At 37.1% G+C, this 17926-nt stretch overlaps 1 protein-coding gene across 3 annotated transcripts; it reads left to right on the top strand.

Annotated features, from left to right (window-relative positions):
- Positions 1–272: 272 nt before the first annotated feature.
- LOC129378092 (tropomyosin alpha-3 chain-like) lies at positions 273–17854 on the top strand. 3 transcript variants are annotated; one of them, XM_055058379.1, is made up of 9 exons: positions 273–577; positions 3881–4006; positions 13211–13344; positions 15667–15784; positions 15886–15956; positions 16052–16127; positions 16548–16610; positions 16699–16768; positions 16941–17138. In XM_055058379.1, exons 1-9 carry the CDS (start codon positions 464–466, stop codon positions 17021–17023), a joined length of 855 nt encoding a protein of 284 aa, XP_054914354.1. In that variant the 5' UTR covers positions 273–463; the 3' UTR covers positions 17024–17138. The 3 variants fall into 3 exon arrangements, with proteins under 3 accessions (XP_054914354.1, XP_054914352.1, XP_054914353.1); XM_055058377.1 differs by lacking the exon at positions 16941–17138 and adding an exon at positions 17239–17854 and having other exon boundaries at positions 283–577; XM_055058378.1 differs by lacking the exons at positions 273–577; positions 3881–4006; positions 16941–17138 and adding exons at positions 8260–8520; positions 17239–17854.
- The last annotated feature ends 72 nt before the right edge of the window (positions 17855–17926 follow it).

Raw genomic sequence — 17926 nt, 5'->3', positions numbered from 1 at the left:
GGGAGAGAGGAAAGAAAGCAGTTCAGTATTAATGTGAATAACTTTCTTGATGCGCATTAGCTCATTTCTTATCTGTTGCTCCTCTCCAAACAAGGGCATTGACTGACCATTTACTTTGCCTTTTTTTCCTCCACAGACTTCTTGAGAGGTAAAGTTTAGATTAGGGAGTGAGTGGGGGTGGCGGGTGCACAGTAAATTCTGCAGGAGTCAAGTCGGGGAGTGGCAGAAGGGGTGAACGGGTGGGAAAGGGCCGTCACTGGGGACTGGGGCTGCCTCCAAACCTCCAGTCAAGTTTAAATCACACAGAGCTCTACCGACTCTCGCTTTGCATCCCCCCAGTCTCTTTCCTCTCCATCTGCAAACCTTGCACGAGTTCCTGTGAGGCATCTTCCTCTGCAGGAGAAAACTGTAATAAGTTTCCCTTTTTCTGAGCCCTGCAGGACACAGAGAGCCGACAGCCAACATGGAGGCCATCAAGAAGAAGATGCAGATGCTGAAGTTGGACAAGGAGAACGCCATCGACAGGGCAGAGCAGGCCGAGTCCGACAAGAAGGAGGCGGAAGATAAATCCAAGCAGGTGAGGTGGTGGTCTCCTTGATTTCTGAACCAAAATACAAAGATTATTTAATTTTGTCTCATTAAGTCTCTAAATAATAAAAAACAGAATGGATATAGAGTGTTTTCAATATTTTCGATAATGAAAACCTGGAACAAAATTTAATAATGATGGGTTTTTGTATAAATTTATGGTATTTTGAACCTGTTGAAATGTCGTAGATGAAATAACCTGCCACCAACTCGTTCTTTAGTAATATTAAGGAATTATTTACTTCAGACAAACTCTTAAAATGTTATTTGTAAGTTAGTTTTAAAATTTACTTAGATCTTAGCACTCTACTTTGTGACATTTTGTGTTTTTGCACTGATAAAATAGATTAAAAAAAAGATTTTTTAAAAATAGTTAATTTATTTGAATTTTAAGTTCTACTAGCAAATTAAAGCTTAATTTAAAAATCAAAATATGACTATTATTTTCTTTGGGTTATGAAACAACAAGGTTTGAGAGAAATACTACAAAAATCTGAAAGTAAATAATAATAATAATAATAATAATAATAATAATAATAATAATAATAATAATAATAATAATAATAGGGTGGTTTCCACAGCGAGTAGCTGATACTGATCTCCTTTTGGCATGTTGAATGTGCAAATGCAAATGGGATCCATCTTGAATCCAAAGTGCAGCTAAATGTGCTGCTGGAAACGATCCTCTTCAGCAGGGTGTGCATTCTCCTTTTTCGTCAAACTTCACTTCAGCACCCTTATCAGAAAAGAAAACATCACAGATCCCAAATAACCTTATTTGGTGCTGCAGCACACAAGCCTTGGAGAGCTCGCCGTTTCTAAGCCTCTAACCTAATGACAGCGCTCTTATCCCGCTTGACATAAACAAAGCAGAATCTGGACATGTAATGGGGCATTTGAGGTTTCTAAATAGAGGCAATTATTGCACAGTTGGAGACAGTGTTGTCTCTGTGGTTCAAGGGGAGGAATGCTGCAGAGAAGAGGTTCGCGAAGCATTAAAGCAAGTGGAAAGAATCCCTCCGTCCCTCTAGAGGCTACTTCCCCTCTTCATACCCTCAGCTAGCTCCAGGCGTGACAGTTATCACTGGCACTGCACATATGGACCCTCATCTTGTCTTAGACATTAGTGAGCAGTCAGCACGAAATTCAAGAAGATCACACAGAGCTCTTGGGTTTGTTTAACATAGCCGGGACACAAGTGGAGCAAAGAGACACTTTCTTTGCTATTCTTGGCAGGACAAGTCGAACGCCAGGGTGCCGTTTGGCTGACGGAAAGCACTGAAAATATATAGAGTTCAATATGCAATGTCAACATCCACCACACAGAGGATCAGGCTCTGTCTCCGGCAGTAATTAGAGGAGCGGGTCACCCAAATTACAGAGGAATTTGGAAAATTTCAGGGGCTCTGGGTGTTTTCAATGGAAATGCCCCAGTTTATGCTTATAATCCAGAGACATGATGAAGAACTGTTGACAACTGTTCTTGAAGAACTGTTGACAACAGTTCTTCATCATGTTGTCAACATGATGCAGCAGCAGCAGCAGAATTGCTTTGATTTTTACTCATGCAATATGTGAACTGCAGCTGGATGAGAATGCCACATGAAAGTCTGCAGGTCTTCTTTGTTTGTTTTATTAGGGGATGCATCCTAATGATGGGCTAGCGTTGCATGTTCAGATCCAACTGGAGGTTTGTTCAGAGGGTTCTGCTGTAAGCATCAAGAATAAAATTACAACAGTTCATTGAGTGACTCAAAATGTATTCACCTTCAACCACTTCAATGTGTTTTCTCAGGATTTTATGTGGAAAAACTGATTCAAATTGTGAAGTAGGTTGAAAATTGTTTTGCAAAAAAAAATTTTTTTTTAATGTGGCATACATTTGCATTCACTTCCCAATAGTCAGGTGGGCCTATATGAAGAGTTGTAAGGCCTCTTCAAAAATCACTTTTCAAGATTTGCAACTTATGCTTGGCCATTCAAACCTGAACATGCTTCAATCTATACCATTTCATTAGTTTTGTTTCAATCCAATTGCCATTTATTTGGAGCAAACTTTTATAAAGTGTTATAAGAAATATCTTAAAAGAGTGAATTAGACATGTTTCCATCGTCTGGTTTTGAGCAAACCAACCAGGTTACGCAAAGTGTAAATTAGTCAAATGTTGACTTTATGAATGGCTGTAATAAACAGGAAGTAGAGGTCGGAGATGGACCACACTTCTCAGAAAAATGGAGAGAGGTTTTCAGGAATGTGTTTTTATTGGGCAGGTGAAATTAACTCAACTTATTTGGCAAACATGTTTCCATTACCACTCTTAGTGCATTAGCTCTTTTCCAGAAAAGCCAAAACCTTCTTATTTAATAAGCTATGTCACATCTAACTGTTTCAGCCTTTTCTAATGTGATAACTTCAAAATGTGCATGAAAAGCATTCATGGAAACATAGTTGGTGTAGCTCTGCATGCATGTTTAGGGTCATTATTCTGCTGGAGGGTAAATCTTCAGGAATTTCTCCTTGCAATTCCGTCTTCAGATGGGTATTTAGCAAATCATATTGTTTATATTTCATCATTTATGGTTTAAAAACTTCTTATTATAATAAGAATTTTGATTTGTTGTTGTCTTCAAACATTTGAATTAATGATGTTAGATAAAAAACAGATTTGTATATTTGCTCAAAACATGAGAGCATCAATAAATGTAAGAAAAAGTGAAAATATGATTAAAATTTAGTGAGATATGTATAAATAAGTGGAATCCTGAAGAATCTTACTTCAGATGGAAATGTTTTTCTAGAGCAGTATTTGGGTTTGTGCCGCTATGATTGCAGTGCCATTCAATTTCAGCTATATCTTTACCTAAAAAAGAAGTAACAGTTTTTATTGTCACTTTTATGATTAATTATACAGTGTCAAAACTTTAAGTCTATGTTGCCCACCTCTATTTCCATGCATCTACAGCTTATATGTCATCAACTTTTCAATTGGCTGCACAATTTCATTCAGTAATCAGAGTAAATGTGAAAAAAAGCAAGCCACACCTTTCAGATTTAAATTATTTAAGTCACAATAGTTTTCAGTCTATTCTTTCGGTTATGTGCTACTTTGTGTTGGTTCATTTTGTCACCAATCTCAATAAAATAAACAAATGTGTGTCATTGTAATACATAATTACTACCAGTACATGATCAAAACCACCCCAAAAAAAAAAAAAAAACTGTTGTGTTTGTGCCACATTTATTTCAGTCTGGTTTTCTCAGTAACTTTATAAAGCGTTTCTTGTACCTCAGCTGGAGGACGAGCTGCTCGCCCTGCAGAAGAAGCTGAAAGGAACAGAGGACGAGCTGGACAAGTTCTCCGAGGCGCTGAAGGACGCTCAGGAGAAGTTGGAACTGTCTGAGAAGAAGGCTGCAGATGTGAGTCAACCTCTGTGCCGCTCACCATCTGAAACACATTAATCACAGAACAATACCACCGCAGCGTCTGGGTTTCCTCCCTGTACATTATCGACATCCACTCTCACAGATGGACTTAACTAAACAGCAGTCATTGATTGCCTCGAAACAAAGGAGCAGAAGAGACAGAAGTTCTTGTCTTTCTGAAAACCCAGAAAAATTATTTTGTTAAGGTGACAAAGCAAATAATAGAACTTTTAACTTATGACATTCAGTTACAAAACTATAAGTAATGAGGTCAAAAAAGAAAGAAAGACAGAAGAATTATGGTAAATTATTGCCAAAAAAAAAGGACTACTACAATCTGAAACTCTTTATTTTGTGACACTTTAATCTCATATGTTGAGTACACATCAAATGGCAAAAACGTATCCCTGAACGCAGACATTTCTGAGAAGTTACTCGTAGCTCGCCGCGGTCGCTAAATGAGTTGTTTCTCAAGCACAGACACAACTTGGCCGGCCTGTAGCCGAGCAGGAATGTCAGGAATGCAGCTTAAGCAAACAGAGAACCCCATACTGCAGTGTCTAATGAAATCAATGCTTTGGCCTTTTAGGGGCGGGATTTAAAGCTGAGTCCAGCCTTACACTGCGCACCGCTTAATGGAGGCCGGATTTTAAAGAGCAACAGTGTTTTTTCTTTTATTCTTATTGCTTATTCGTTGTCATGTATAAGAAATTGGAATTCAATCAAGAAAAACAGAAGAGTGAAAAAAAAACTGTAGGCAAACCAGTTTTTCAAGAGAAAATACTGACCTCATCTTTGATTTGCAGAGGAATAAATATGAGGACAATCATAAAACAATAGGCCTTTGCAGCGCTTAGCTGCACTGGCCAAATAAGCCCCGATCAACCTGGATCTATTTTCAAAGACTACCAAAATCCACACATTTAAAAATAATGTTGTTGGGATATTTCTAGTTATAGCATAATGTTTCCAACTTGGAAATTGAAGAATAACAGCAGCTTCTAACTCTCAAAAGGGAAGTGAGATAAGGTCTCAAAGGTCAACAATAATCAAGATCAGGCAGATGGTATCAGGTGCATCCTGTTAATAGTTTTACTGGATCTGAAGCATGAAAACTCTCAGAAAGGGAAAGTGAGCTTTTATTTTTACTGAATCAAATCGCAGTGGAAAAATAAAAACATAACTGCTATGCCAACAGATTGCACCAAAAAATGGCATGTGGTCATCCATTTTTCTGCAAAAAGATCAGATGAATCTATTTGATCAGTAATATTTATTTGCCAGCACTCAGTAAGTGTTGCAAAGCAACTGTTTCTCTGTACATAACTACTATCAGCCTCTTCAAATGACTTTATGGTCAGAACATCTAATAGGTCACAACACAAAAATCTGATCTGTCAATGGGGGGTTCTCAGCCTTTCCACTGAGGATATTTATTTATTTTCTTAAATAAAATCAAAATCAAATCAAATTTTATTTGTATAGCACATTTCAAGGCATTTCAAAGTGTTTTACATCATAACACACAAAACCACTAAGTCATTTTATGACTATGAGTCATTTTATATCACACTAATGAAAAGAAGAGCCAGGAAAATTCAATAATTAAAAACATATAGGGAGAAATATTATGTGACACTTTTTATTCTACAGATGTTATAATTTACTGGTATCTTCAATAGAACTGGAGTTCAGTTATAAATGGTTAGATTCTTTAATGAAGGGGCAATGAATGAACAAAGAAGGACAAAATGAAGATTAAAATAAACAATTTTCTTGAAATTGAGGGAGAAATTATGAGGAAAAAAGAAACAAAACAGAAAATAAAATTTAAACTACACCTGATGTGACGACGTTTTGGTTTGGTTCGCTGCCCAATAACTACAGGCAAACTTTCTGTAATTTCCCCAATCAAAGAGGGAACTTAAGGAAACATTTTGATTATTAAGAATGAAGGCAAAAATTGTGAAAAAATATGAAAAAAGTAAATGTCACACTTCGGTTTCTAGATGATCAAACTAACGCTTAATAATAGACAGATATAAGAATTCCTGCTATAAATAGATGTGAAATACTTATTAATTTTCTTCAAGTACAAAAAGAAAATACGTCCAAGTCCATCTGGCGCAATGTGAACAAATAGTTGCCAACAAAATCTATTAACCGGTTGTGTCACCACTGGCAGCAGCTGCTCCAAGCAGGAGTTGCAGTATCTGGCAGTCAGTGTTTTACATCACTGTGGAGGAATTTTGGCCAACACTTTTATGCAGAATAGTTTTAATTCAGCCAAACAAGCTTTAACGGCCCGTTTAAGGTCATGCTGCAGAATCTCAAGCAGTTTGAAGCTCAGACTGCGACTAAGCCACTCTAACGACATCAGCAACGTTGATTTAGCTTTTCTAGATTTCAGCACTTTAACCATCAAAATGGGAATAATGCATATAAATAACACAATTACCAAATCAGGCAAAAATAAAACGTTTTCCAAATCAGTTTCACTCACTATAGAACTTCTGAAACTAAAACTGCAGGTGTTTGTCTGGTGAATTGAAGTTCATTCAGAGAAGTTACACAATGAGTATCCAGAAATATCTCTCAACTAAGAATAGCAGTACTTCATAATAAAGTTACTCAAGTACAAGTAACAAGTGCAACATAGTTAATATACTCCTGGAATTTTTACCAAGTAAATGTAGTTGCTCTCCAACTAAGTTATTCAGTGTTTTTACATCAGTGCTCTTCTATGGATTCCAGTTTTCTTTCTTATTGCTGAATTATGATCTTAACTGAGGGAAGTGAGACCTGCAGGGCTCTGGGTTATTTCTCTGTGCTCTCTCAAAGTAATAATTTTGAAAGGCTGTTCACTCCTGGAAACGTTCTTTACTGTTCCATGGAGTCCCAAAGAATTAGAAACGATTCAGTAACTATTTCCGTACTGATAGATGTGCTTAATTTAGCTTTTTTAAAGGTCTGGATGGAACTAGTGGTTTTTATTTGATGGAAATTTCTAGGAATCAGTGGATGATGTGTTGAACTTTGAGATATTTTCGTCTACTTCATGTTGGCATGCAGGTTGTGTTTCTGAGTGGCTCGTGAAAGTTTATGAATCATATTTGATTTATGAGCTAATAAATTAATCTTATATTTTCACATCAGACCAGGTTGGTTTGGATCTAATTAACTGAATCATCATTGAATGAAAACTGTTCCGGTTTATATTTACTTGGGATATGTTTTGTCTTTTTTTTTGTTGACTTGAAACATTTAGGTGATTAAAAAAAAAGCAAACACAGACAAAAGATGTGATGTGGTAGATACTTTCTCTGTGCATTGCAGCAAAAAGTTGATTAATTAAAATTAAATTGATATTAAAAGTAAAGAATAAAACAGAAACACAAACTCTACTGTTTATTAGTTCCCTGAATATTGTGTTTTCTATGGAAGAGGATTGGGGCCACTGAAAAGAAGTCAGAATTCTGAATTCTTTTCTCAGAATTCTGAGGTTAAAGTCAGAATTCTGAATTCTTTTCTCAGAATTCTGAGGTTAAAGTCAGAATTCTTTTCTTGTTTTTCCCTTTCATCTTAATCCTCTTCCGCAATTTTCTATATAGTTACATCTTAGTATATTTCAGCGTTGTGTAAAATAATCCTAGAAGTATATTGTAGTCATTGTTGATTTGGGCAGTTCTGGTCCTCCATTGCGGAAGGAGGCTGACGAGGACTCTGAAGGAATGTCTTGCCGCCCCCACCAACATGGCTGCGGGTCATGTCTGCAAACAAATCAATTTACATTCCAAGGCACAGGTCAACAACCCCAGTTGAATGGGATTATCGCAGCCCCACCCCAGCCCTCCCTCGACCCTCCCTCCTCCACTTTCTGTCGGAAAAATTTTTGATTTCAATAAAGTCCTCAGGTTTTGTTCTTGCTTTTTTTTTTAATTTTTTTTATTTTATTTTTTTTTTTACCTCAGTCAGTTTCACTATGAGGCAACCACGTTCAGCCACACCTTAAATCAGGCCTGCTCGTTCATATCTCACTCTTCCCGTGATCTGAGCAGGAAAATGCACCTTGTTTGCCATATAAGTCCATAATAGAAAAGCCAAACTTCCACTCCTTTTTTTTTTTTTTGGTGAGGAAAAAGCTCCGTCCCTTCCCCTCCTGAAAACTCTGATGTCATCCCAGACCGACTGCTTCGCCCGGATTGGAGGATCTCGTCATAAATTTCCTGAAAACTCCCGGCCCAGTTTTTTTCTCTCACCCATCCCATCGTCCCTGACTTCCTGCCCGAGGAAGAAAAAAAAAAAGCTGCAAACTTCGCTTTGCCATCTACCTTTTAGCCACCTCTTCAGAGTTTCTTTTTTGGAGTTTGAGGTAACAGCAAACAGCCGCAATCATGGAGATGGTGAAGAAGAAAATCCAGGCTCTGCAGCAGCAAGTTGATGAGGCAGAAGATCGCGCACTGGCAGTACAAAGGGAGTTGGACACAGAACGGGAACTGCGCGAAAAAGTGAGATCATTTATCGTTTTCACCAGATTAAGCCGCATTGTCTCGTTACTTAAAGTTAAAGTTCTGTCAAATACGTTTTTTTCAAAGAAGTAACGAATTATAGTCCGTCAGACAGAAGCGGTAGCTAATGATACTCAAAACGCATAGTGTCCAAAAATAAAATGCACATTTGTTTCCCTTTCACTCTGTTTTGTAGTGCTTGAATTCAGATTATAGTCTGTAGTCGGGGACTTTCTTTGCAGAAACTTTCTTTGTAAGGCTGTTACCTAACTTCCCACCCGCCCCATATCCACGGAAACACGCTGAAACGCTTCCCCGGTGTGGCTGATAACTGCAGATGCACCGATCGGCGTTTTCCGGCCGATACCGAATTTTAATTGTCCTGGAGATCTGCTCGATTTCAATTTATTTTTACCAACTTTCATTTTAAGGACTGCAATGAAGAAAATATGCTGCAGGTTGTCTGATAGATACAGTAGATTTGAAACTGTAAATAAATGACAACATATCATTTATGTATCACACCCCTATCTGACTTATTAATAGACTCAGAACAGTGCATCAGAACAGTGTTAGATAATGTATTTTCAGTATTCTAAGCCACCATTAATGTAATTTAGGACAAAATAGTCCAGAATGTGACCTGCAGAGATAAAAGGAAAATTGGCAAATATCAGATCTCTGGTCCATTGAGTAGCATATTTGTTGTGTTGTGCTGCCTTTACAGAGGAAAGTTGTGTTTTCAGCTATTTACAGCATTAGCATGAAACAAATTAGCTAGGATTGTAGAGCTAATAGAGTGTAACTACATATCCAACTTTTGTGATAATTGTGTCATATTGGGTTTTGAAGGAATGATATGACTTTTTAGCTGTATTTTGAGAAATGAAAGCCCTCCTTTTGTCATTTTAGCTATTGTAGAAAACGCTTTGAAAATGAAAGGCCATGTTTTAAAGGGTATGTAGCCATCTTGTGATTATTTTTCAGATTTTAGAGATGATTAAATTGTCTTTGAAATTGCCCTGCAGTTTAGTATCCACAGGAAGTAGCAGATGCTAACTAGCCTTGTTAGCAGTTGTAATACTCTCACAAAGCTTACAAAATACACAAAATACTTTGACACAAGCCAAACAACAATTTAAAACCAGTAAAGGTATACTGGTCATTTTCCACTTTTGCCTTTTCATACCTGTATTTTTTTTTTTTTGGGGTGGGGGGGGGGTTGTGCATGCCCAACATCTTAGGTACCAACTGGGCTGGTTCACTGACCAACTATGGTGTTTTGTATCAACCATCTGTCCATTTCTGCCCTCTTTGTAAGCAAACAGCAACTCATCCAATCAGATTATGCTCAATCAACTTCAGTTATACATTATATTTGAGCATTTTACGACAATTTACCTACAACATTTATTTAAATGCAATCCAATGCTACGCAACATATTTTTTCACAGTAACAAACGAAACTCAAGAATGTCTTTTCATAGTCAACAACAGGGCAACAGCTCAAAACTACATCCTTTAATAACTAGGTCTTAAATATTAAAAGGTGTCAAGCCGAAAGCACTTACCTTCAGAACCAGGGTCTGTGATAACAGTTTAGCATTTTAATGTAGAAAAATCTCATTCCAACCCTAAAGTTTCATAAGTAGTTCAAGCACATTCATCATTGCTTCAAGCAAATATCACTCAAATTGAAAATACAGTGGAGAATATTTCCAAAAGAAGGAACTGGAGCAGTCCACAGTGAACTGAGAAGTGCCACAGACTATTTCTGCTGGGTTAATTCCTCTCTAAAGTAACTGGATGGTGGAATAACATAAATTAAATGTTCTGGTTACAAGTAGGATTTATTTTGTTCTCAGTTATTAATGACATGTTTGATTGGTCTCTTCAGTGACAGTGGGGAATGACTTCACCATCAGACTAACACAATCTTGTTGTAAGTTGGTAAAACCAGTCAGGATAGCAAATTATTGCAGTGAGTAGCGTTTATGAAGCAAGACATTGATTGTGTATATATCTAAATTATGAGAATGTTTTTACAAATACAGTTGTGCCACAAGCCTAATAATAATAATAATAATAATAAAAACATAAATAGTTTATGCTGACAACTTTCATTACTTCCTTTAAGCTTGGTAGCTATTTTAGTTGCTGAAGTCAGGTTTGCTTGGAGACTTCTGACTTTTCAGGTTGGAATTTCAACTTGAGGGAGTGTTCTTGTTGCACCAAAAAACACTGAAGAACTCGGAAAACCTGCATTAGGAAAACGCAACACTGCTACTAGCAACGCAAGTACAGCAATATTTCCTTCAATATGTTACACTAAAAGACAGATAGGGATTTTATATGCAACTGTGTGTAAAAAAAAGTATGATAGACATGCAATTAAAAATTTATAACTGCACATTTATTTATGTTTAAATTGCACAGCAGCCATATTGGATGCTAAACATGGAGGGAGCCAATGCCACGGTTCTGCTGAGCAGCATGGCACCATTTTGTCTGTTTCCATCAGAAAAGAGGTCCAAACAATTGTACATACACAGGACAATGACATGGCCGGACCATAAAATAAAACCTTACTGTGGAGTTAAAATGAGGCGTTCCCATTTAGAAATTCAACTTTGGATTAAAATTATCTTACAGATCTAGAAAGTCTGATTTTATAATACAAACTGAACGCACCATGATAACTTTGTGTAATGCAATTGAATATGTTCAAACGCTACAAATTGTGTAGCATTGTTTAGATCAGCAGCCATGTTGGATTTTGAAGTTAGATTGGGAAGAAACAACCATCTTTCTCCAGGAGATTGGACATTTTTTCTTTCATCTTGCAATATAATTAACAACTTTTTTTTTTATTTGTAGTTTGTGATTTTGTAAAACGTCCAATCTCAAGTAGTGCTGTTGTAGAATTTCTTCACAATATATGGAAAATGTTGTATTTAGTGACGTGATATATAAAGACAGTCATTAAAGACATCAGGCAAAAGTTTTACTCTGGCTTTGTTAGACATCTAGCAAATCTTTTGTTCCCCTTGTTTCCTTTGAATACTTTTTTGACTAAATAACATTTGACACAAAGCCTCCCTGGAAATGACGAGCTTGTAATCCTTCCTCCTCTTTAGCCTTTGCACAGGAAAGAGGGGACAGACACGGTTATCTGGGATATCAGGCGGACAGGAAACAGCCTGTAAAGAAGCAGCAGAACCAGCTGAAGCATTTCAGATTTGTTAGGGTTAAATTGTCTCTCTGTTTGCCAGCGTCATCACTTCTTTTTTAAAGTGTCTGTTCAGGCAGCAAAGTCCACAGCTTGTTACAGCTGCTAAAGGTGAAACTGATTGCTCATAAGAAAAGCAGAACAGAGATAATTCATTATAGAAAAAATAGAGCAGCTAACTTGAAATGTTACGAGAAATTATGAGATTGTTAAGGTACAATAACCATTAGTTGAAAGTATCATAATGTCATGGCTTGTCTGGTTCATAGGCATCTTGTAAGAGAAGGAAAAAGTAGATCAACCAGCATACATGACGCAATTATATCTGTTACTATTTTGTATTTTAAACTAGGGATGATCAAACTCCTCCACACCCTTCACTAGACACACAGTTAGGCAAACAAAAACTTCTCCAGCATCATGGCACCCTGGGCAGAGAGCCACATGGCCCCAAGACCGTCACTGACAGGAACAACATGAAGAAAAGTTTTGAAACTGTAACTTTTAAAACCTTGATATGCTTTGATACTGGTAGCCAGCCTAATCATGTCCTAGTTTGTTCCTCATTTTGGATTTCTGCTGAATGCATGTGATGTAATCTCAAAGCGGAGGAGTTCAGGCCTCTCACACCTCGATGCAAGTCAAGACAGACCACAGTCAGGCTTGTATTTGCTGGAATGGAGACGTCTTCGTGCCAGAAATCTTATCAGCACAAATAAAGCTGAGTGTCACTTTTCCAGTACAAAATGTGGCATTAGAGGAAAATTCAGATAAACTGTAACATTTCTGTACATATTCTAAAACCCAGCCTGAGCTTTTTACATGTGGATGTTGGCCATTTGTGGCCAAATTCCTGCTACCGTGAATCGACACTGAGAGAATGACTCAATACTGACTTATGGATGTCTTCAGTTTTACACTCTGGAATGTGAGATTTGATCGCTTAAGTCAAAAACAGCCTTGAGTTTATTGCAAAACACCAAAATGTGCTTCTGAGTGAAAATCAAAGCCCTAACGTTTTGTGGGAAACAACTTAATTTAAATGGGATTCAGATATTATGAATTTCTAAAATTGAGTATTTTGATGAAAAAGTAAAAACCTCTTAAAGTTTCATGGAAACAGCGGATCTTGTGCTATATATCATTTTGTTCTTAAAACTTAAAATATTACAATTTGCAGCTTTGAAGGAATAGGTTTTCACAAATTTTATGTTTTTATAGCCCATTTAGCTCCTTAAATCTGCTCAAAATATGTTTTGTTGCAAAAAACATAAATCAGTTTAACAAGACCCTAACAATTACCAAATCCATCAATGTGCTTTATCATGTCATTGCAGCTGCATCGTAAATACCCTGCACTGGATGCTGATCCGACATCCTTCCAGTTTGTCAGCTTTGTGTTTCCTGTCAGACCTCAAACCATTAAGTTTTCTCTGTCAATCTGTCTCTGTGTGGCTGCAGGCCGAGGGCGAAGTGGCCTCTCTGAACCGACGCATCCAGCTGGTGGAGGAGGAGCTGGACCGAGCTCAGGAGAGGCTGTCCACAGCCCTGCTGAAGCTGGAGGAGGCCGAGAAGGCTGCGGACGAGAGCGAAAGGTGACAACCGACTCGGATCTCAGACTATCCAGAAGTCTTTATTAGCAGGAAGGTTGTGAGAGAGCAAAATGTGAAAAGAAACAAAAGTATGAAAATAAAATGTAGCTTTCACAATATTTCTCAATATTAAAGTTAATCAAACTTAATTAATGTCAAACTGTAACCCGTTTTGGGAGCAGACCTTCAGTGATGTTTGACTGTGAATAAGCTGAGAGGAAGTGATTAAGCTCACCAGGAAGGGCAGCTCTGTCCTGGGATGTCCCTCGACCCAGTGCAGGTGGTGAGAGACAAAGTCTGGCTAAAATAACATCACTGACAGACAATGAATCCCACCACATGCATGAAACTGTTGCTAAGCTGGAGAGCTCCTAAAGGGTGTTTTCACATCTGATAGTCCCGTAGACTCGGTTGTATTGAGGTCCAAAATTTTTAGATGGTGCAGTTCACTTTCATATTGCAATGTGATAAACAAATCAAAGTAATTGAAAAACCTGTTCTCCTCCTCACCTGTGGTGGTGCTGCACCATGAACCACTGAAAGAAATAACATGAAAACCTCAGAAGAAGACATGAGCGCAACTTTCTTTTTCACAAAATGTAAACAGAAGTTTAGTAGTGTCAGATAATGTGGTTGGAGGATTTTTGTGCCTAGTGAAAGACCACAAGCCATTTCTCCCACTAGCCTTGGACACACACATTTGTTTTGGTTGTATTTACCTAGAATGCTCTGTGCTATAGTTCGCTTCCTGCTTTTGTACTTGTCTCTGGTACAGTTGGGATTCACAAATACGTTTGAACAGTGCAAGAGTTCACGTCAACCGGACTGAGACCAAGGTTTTAGACGGTCCAAAGTTTGCGTCAGAATTTAAGTGCACATTCACACCTCCCCAAAAGAACCGGACTTTCTAGACAAAAACACTAGAGTCCAATTAAAGTGGATTAAACAGCTGCTGGTGTGAATCCACCCTTAGTGACAGACTGCTGCATCTGAAGAGCACACGCAAGTTTTCACAGATCCTTCCTCCCAGCAGCTAATAGACTCTGAATATCACTGCTCCCAACAAACTAAATGAGTGTTTACATGCCTACTATTATTTGCACTTTTATTATTTCTTATAGTCAGTTTTTATAAGCACAAATATACATGCACATTTTTTAATGAATGACCCTATTCAATTGTGCATTTCTTTTAATCTGAGTTTGTGTTTTTTAAATAAATGTAGTTTTTCTTATGCTGTTAATTTGCCATTACTGTAGTTTTATTTTTAATTTAATCTTTGTGAATACACATGCTTCTATCTGCATTTTGAACCTTAATTCCCTGACCGAGGGCATTCTTTTTTTTTTTTTATTCCATACAGAAAAAACATAACTGAAGTTCGCCTGCATGCATTAATTGTCATAGAATAATTTCATTTTGACTCATTTTCTTTGTTCAATTAGTCCAAACAAAAGAGCAGAAAAGAAGCATTCCTTTCTAGCCCATTTATAAACTATAAAAGGTACAGACACACAGTTACACCCTTTTATTCTACAGACTCACAAGCAAACCCGAATGACAAGATTCTAGGTTTTATAACTTGATCAAATGCAATAAAAAGCTTTAGAGGCATAATAAAAGACATAAAAATCTTTCATAAATAAATCAAACATCTCCTTTAGGATAAACATACAAATATCTGCACCAGCTTTATATTTAAACCAATGCTAGTTATCAAAGGTTAAGACAAAACATTACATCCTTTCTAATAAAAAAAATTAAAAACAAGCCAAGGTTAGTGGCTGATCGTCATCCCTGCTATTTATTTTGCCAACTTTGTCTTTTAAAAGGTATATAAAACCACATCATGAACTCTTTGTTGAGTAACGATGACATCTTCATCGATTATATTCAATACAAAGACACTTCTAATACAATTACAATAAGTAACTCTTGCTTTCAGTTAAATTAAAAATTATTCAAATCCCTGGCAGATTTAGATTTTACATAGTCTTTTAATTTTACGCAAAAAACTAGTTCATCACAGCAAAAATGAAGTTCATCACAAAAAGCTGGAATAACAGTGGAAACTTGCAAAAAGTGGCTCAGACATAAAACGTCTGATTGTTGTATTGGCTGCTATATTAAGTTTGAAAGGGTATGCATTTTCAACATATTTTTTCTTTTTAAAAATTATTTGGAATTTAAATCTGCTTGGGGTATAGAGAATTTTGGTGTCAGCTGTATATTGGGAATTGTTTCCTTTACATTTGAATCAGTGTTAAGTGTCACTTTAGTGGGATCTGAGTCTCTTTTAACACACTGAATCTTTCTCACCTTCAGAGGCATGAAGGTGATTGAGAACAGAGCCATGAAAGACGAGGAGAAGATGGAGATCCAGGAGCTGCAGCTCAAAGAGGCCAAACACATCGCAGAGGAAGCTGACCGCAAATATGAGGAGGTGCGTGCTCAAACATGAGCTCTTCCCTGACGTTTTAACAAGCAGATGCAATCTGATTTATCCTCCTGCCTTTCTCTTGTTTTCTTTCTTTTTAATAACAGGTGGCTCGCAAACTGGTGATTCTCGAGGGTGACCTGGAGAGGGCAGAGGAGAGGGCAGAACTTGCTGAACTGTAAGCTCAAGTGGAACGTATAAAATGTTCAGCTGTAGTTGCTAAAATGCTTTTGCAAAACAAATTAACCTAAATGTTTTACTGTGCTCCTGCAGAAAGTGTAGTGATTTGGAGGAAGAGCTTAAAAACGTCACCAACAACCTCAAGTCTCTAGAGGCTCAGTCTGATAAGGTAACAGAATATACACCTGCTGCTGCTAAACACTTTTAGAAAATACGCATATTTAACGATAAGCTAATTTAGCAATAGGAATATACAGACTCAAAAGAGGCAGATTGCTGAAAGGAGGCTTCTGAGTAATATTGTTCTCTATTCAGCTAAGTCACTCACAATAAAGCTATAAAAGGAAAAGTAAAAAGTACGAGAAATAAACGTACTTCTGAAAGTAGATTTTTTTTCCAAAGTGTTACTCAATAAAACATAACTATTAACTAATATTTATATTATTTATTTCACAAATATCACTTAAAATCCCAATAAAATTTGAAAAAGTGAATGGGTATGAATGCTTTTGCAAACTAAAACTGATGTTCTAACAAACACAGCTACGTTTTAGCAGCTGACTGGTTAATTTCGTCCTTCTCTGTGCAGTACTCTGAGAAAGAAGACAAATACGAAGAGGAGATTAAAATCCTGAATGACAGACTCAAGGAGGTATATTCGTGTCTTTCTTTCAGCTGTCTGTATATTTGGAGGCTGCGTGAGGATGACTAATATTTATTCTGGGTTTTGTTTTCAAAAGGCGGAAACCCGTGCAGAATTTGCAGAAAGGACGGTGTCAAAGCTCGAAAAGACCATAGACAACCTAGAAGGTACACTTTGTTTCTCTCCCACTCTTTGCTTTCCTTTTTTTACTGAGCCCTTTTGTAAATCTTTAGTTAATAATTAATCTGCTCTTTCACTTCTCTTTTTCCTCCACCTGGCCCGCATTCGGCTCTGAACCTCCTCACCCTCTGCTTTCTTCTCTGCCATTCCCACTTGCAGACGAGTTGTACACTCAGAAACTGAAATACAAGGCTATCAGCGAGGAGCTGGATCATGCCCTCAATGATATGAACACCTTGTGAAGCTGCCGCTTTACTTCTGTTGTTTCCTCATGTTTTGCACTTTTTCTTTCCTCTGTCTGCTCCTTTCACACGTTGCATCAAACTGAAAAACAATAAAGACATTTTTTTTCTTCTACTCCCTTCTTTACTTATAATTTCAGTTTTCCAGACAGTATAATTATGTTCCTGAAAGCCGGGATGCTTATGTCATTACGCCGCTACCTTTTCTGTTGCAGAGAACCTGTCGAAGGCAAAGGAGGAAAACCTAGGAATGCACCAGGTTCTGGACCAAACACTGCATGAGCTCAACAGCTTGTAAAAACAAAAACAAACAACAAGAACAACAAAAAAAAAAAAAATCAAACAAAAAAAAAAAAAGAACGAACAGCAATGGAAAACAAAAACACCTTTTTTTGTAAAAGAATATTTTCTACATGCCATCCATCTTTGTCATTCCACGTCTCGTCTGTGACTTTTTAACACATGTAGCCAATTTATGTATTTATGGTTCCTTTTTTTCTTTTACTTTTTTAATTAATGGTTTTGGGTCCAAACGATCTCAGTATTGGTGCTGGAAATTGTGTTCTGGACCAAAATCTGACAACAAATAAAGCCCGTGATGTCAGTTTCCATGCAGCTTCTGATTAGCCTTCTGCTCTTTTTGGCACCCATGTTAAAGAAAATTGTAAAATTACATCAATTTTCTATTGCTGCTGATTAATCTCACTCTGTAAAACGTAAAAAAAGAAGAAAAAAAACTTTAATTTTAGAACATTTATTTGATGTGAAAAAAAATCCCATATTATTGGCAGCCATAAGATTTCATATGAAATAAATACAACTGGAAACATATTTGATTCACACTTCTTTAAGTTGATCATTGTCTATAACCCTGGATTTTCCCTGGGTTATAGACATAAAAAT

Source organism: Poeciliopsis prolifica, unplaced genomic scaffold (genome assembly GCF_027474105.1).
Source record: "Poeciliopsis prolifica strain line A6 unplaced genomic scaffold, Auburn_PproV2 SCAFFOLD050, whole genome shotgun sequence".
Lineage (NCBI taxonomy): Eukaryota > Metazoa > Chordata > Actinopteri > Cyprinodontiformes > Poeciliidae > Poeciliopsis > Poeciliopsis prolifica.
This window is presented reverse-complemented; position numbering and strand designations above follow the sequence as displayed.

Bases quoted from the DNA above. Each gene is read 5' to 3' on its own strand.
- LOC129378092 (XM_055058377.1), top strand. From the start codon at position 464: ATGGAGGCCATCAAGAAGAAGATGCAGATGCTGAAGTTGGACAAGGAG. The intron at 16,611-16,698 runs GTATATTCGTGT...TGTTTTCAAAAG, and splicing joins TGAATGACAGACTCAAGGAG to GCGGAAACCCGTGCAGAATT. The intron at 16,769-17,238 runs GTACACTTTGTT...TTTCTGTTGCAG, and splicing joins GACCATAGACAACCTAGAAG to AGAACCTGTCGAAGGCAAAG.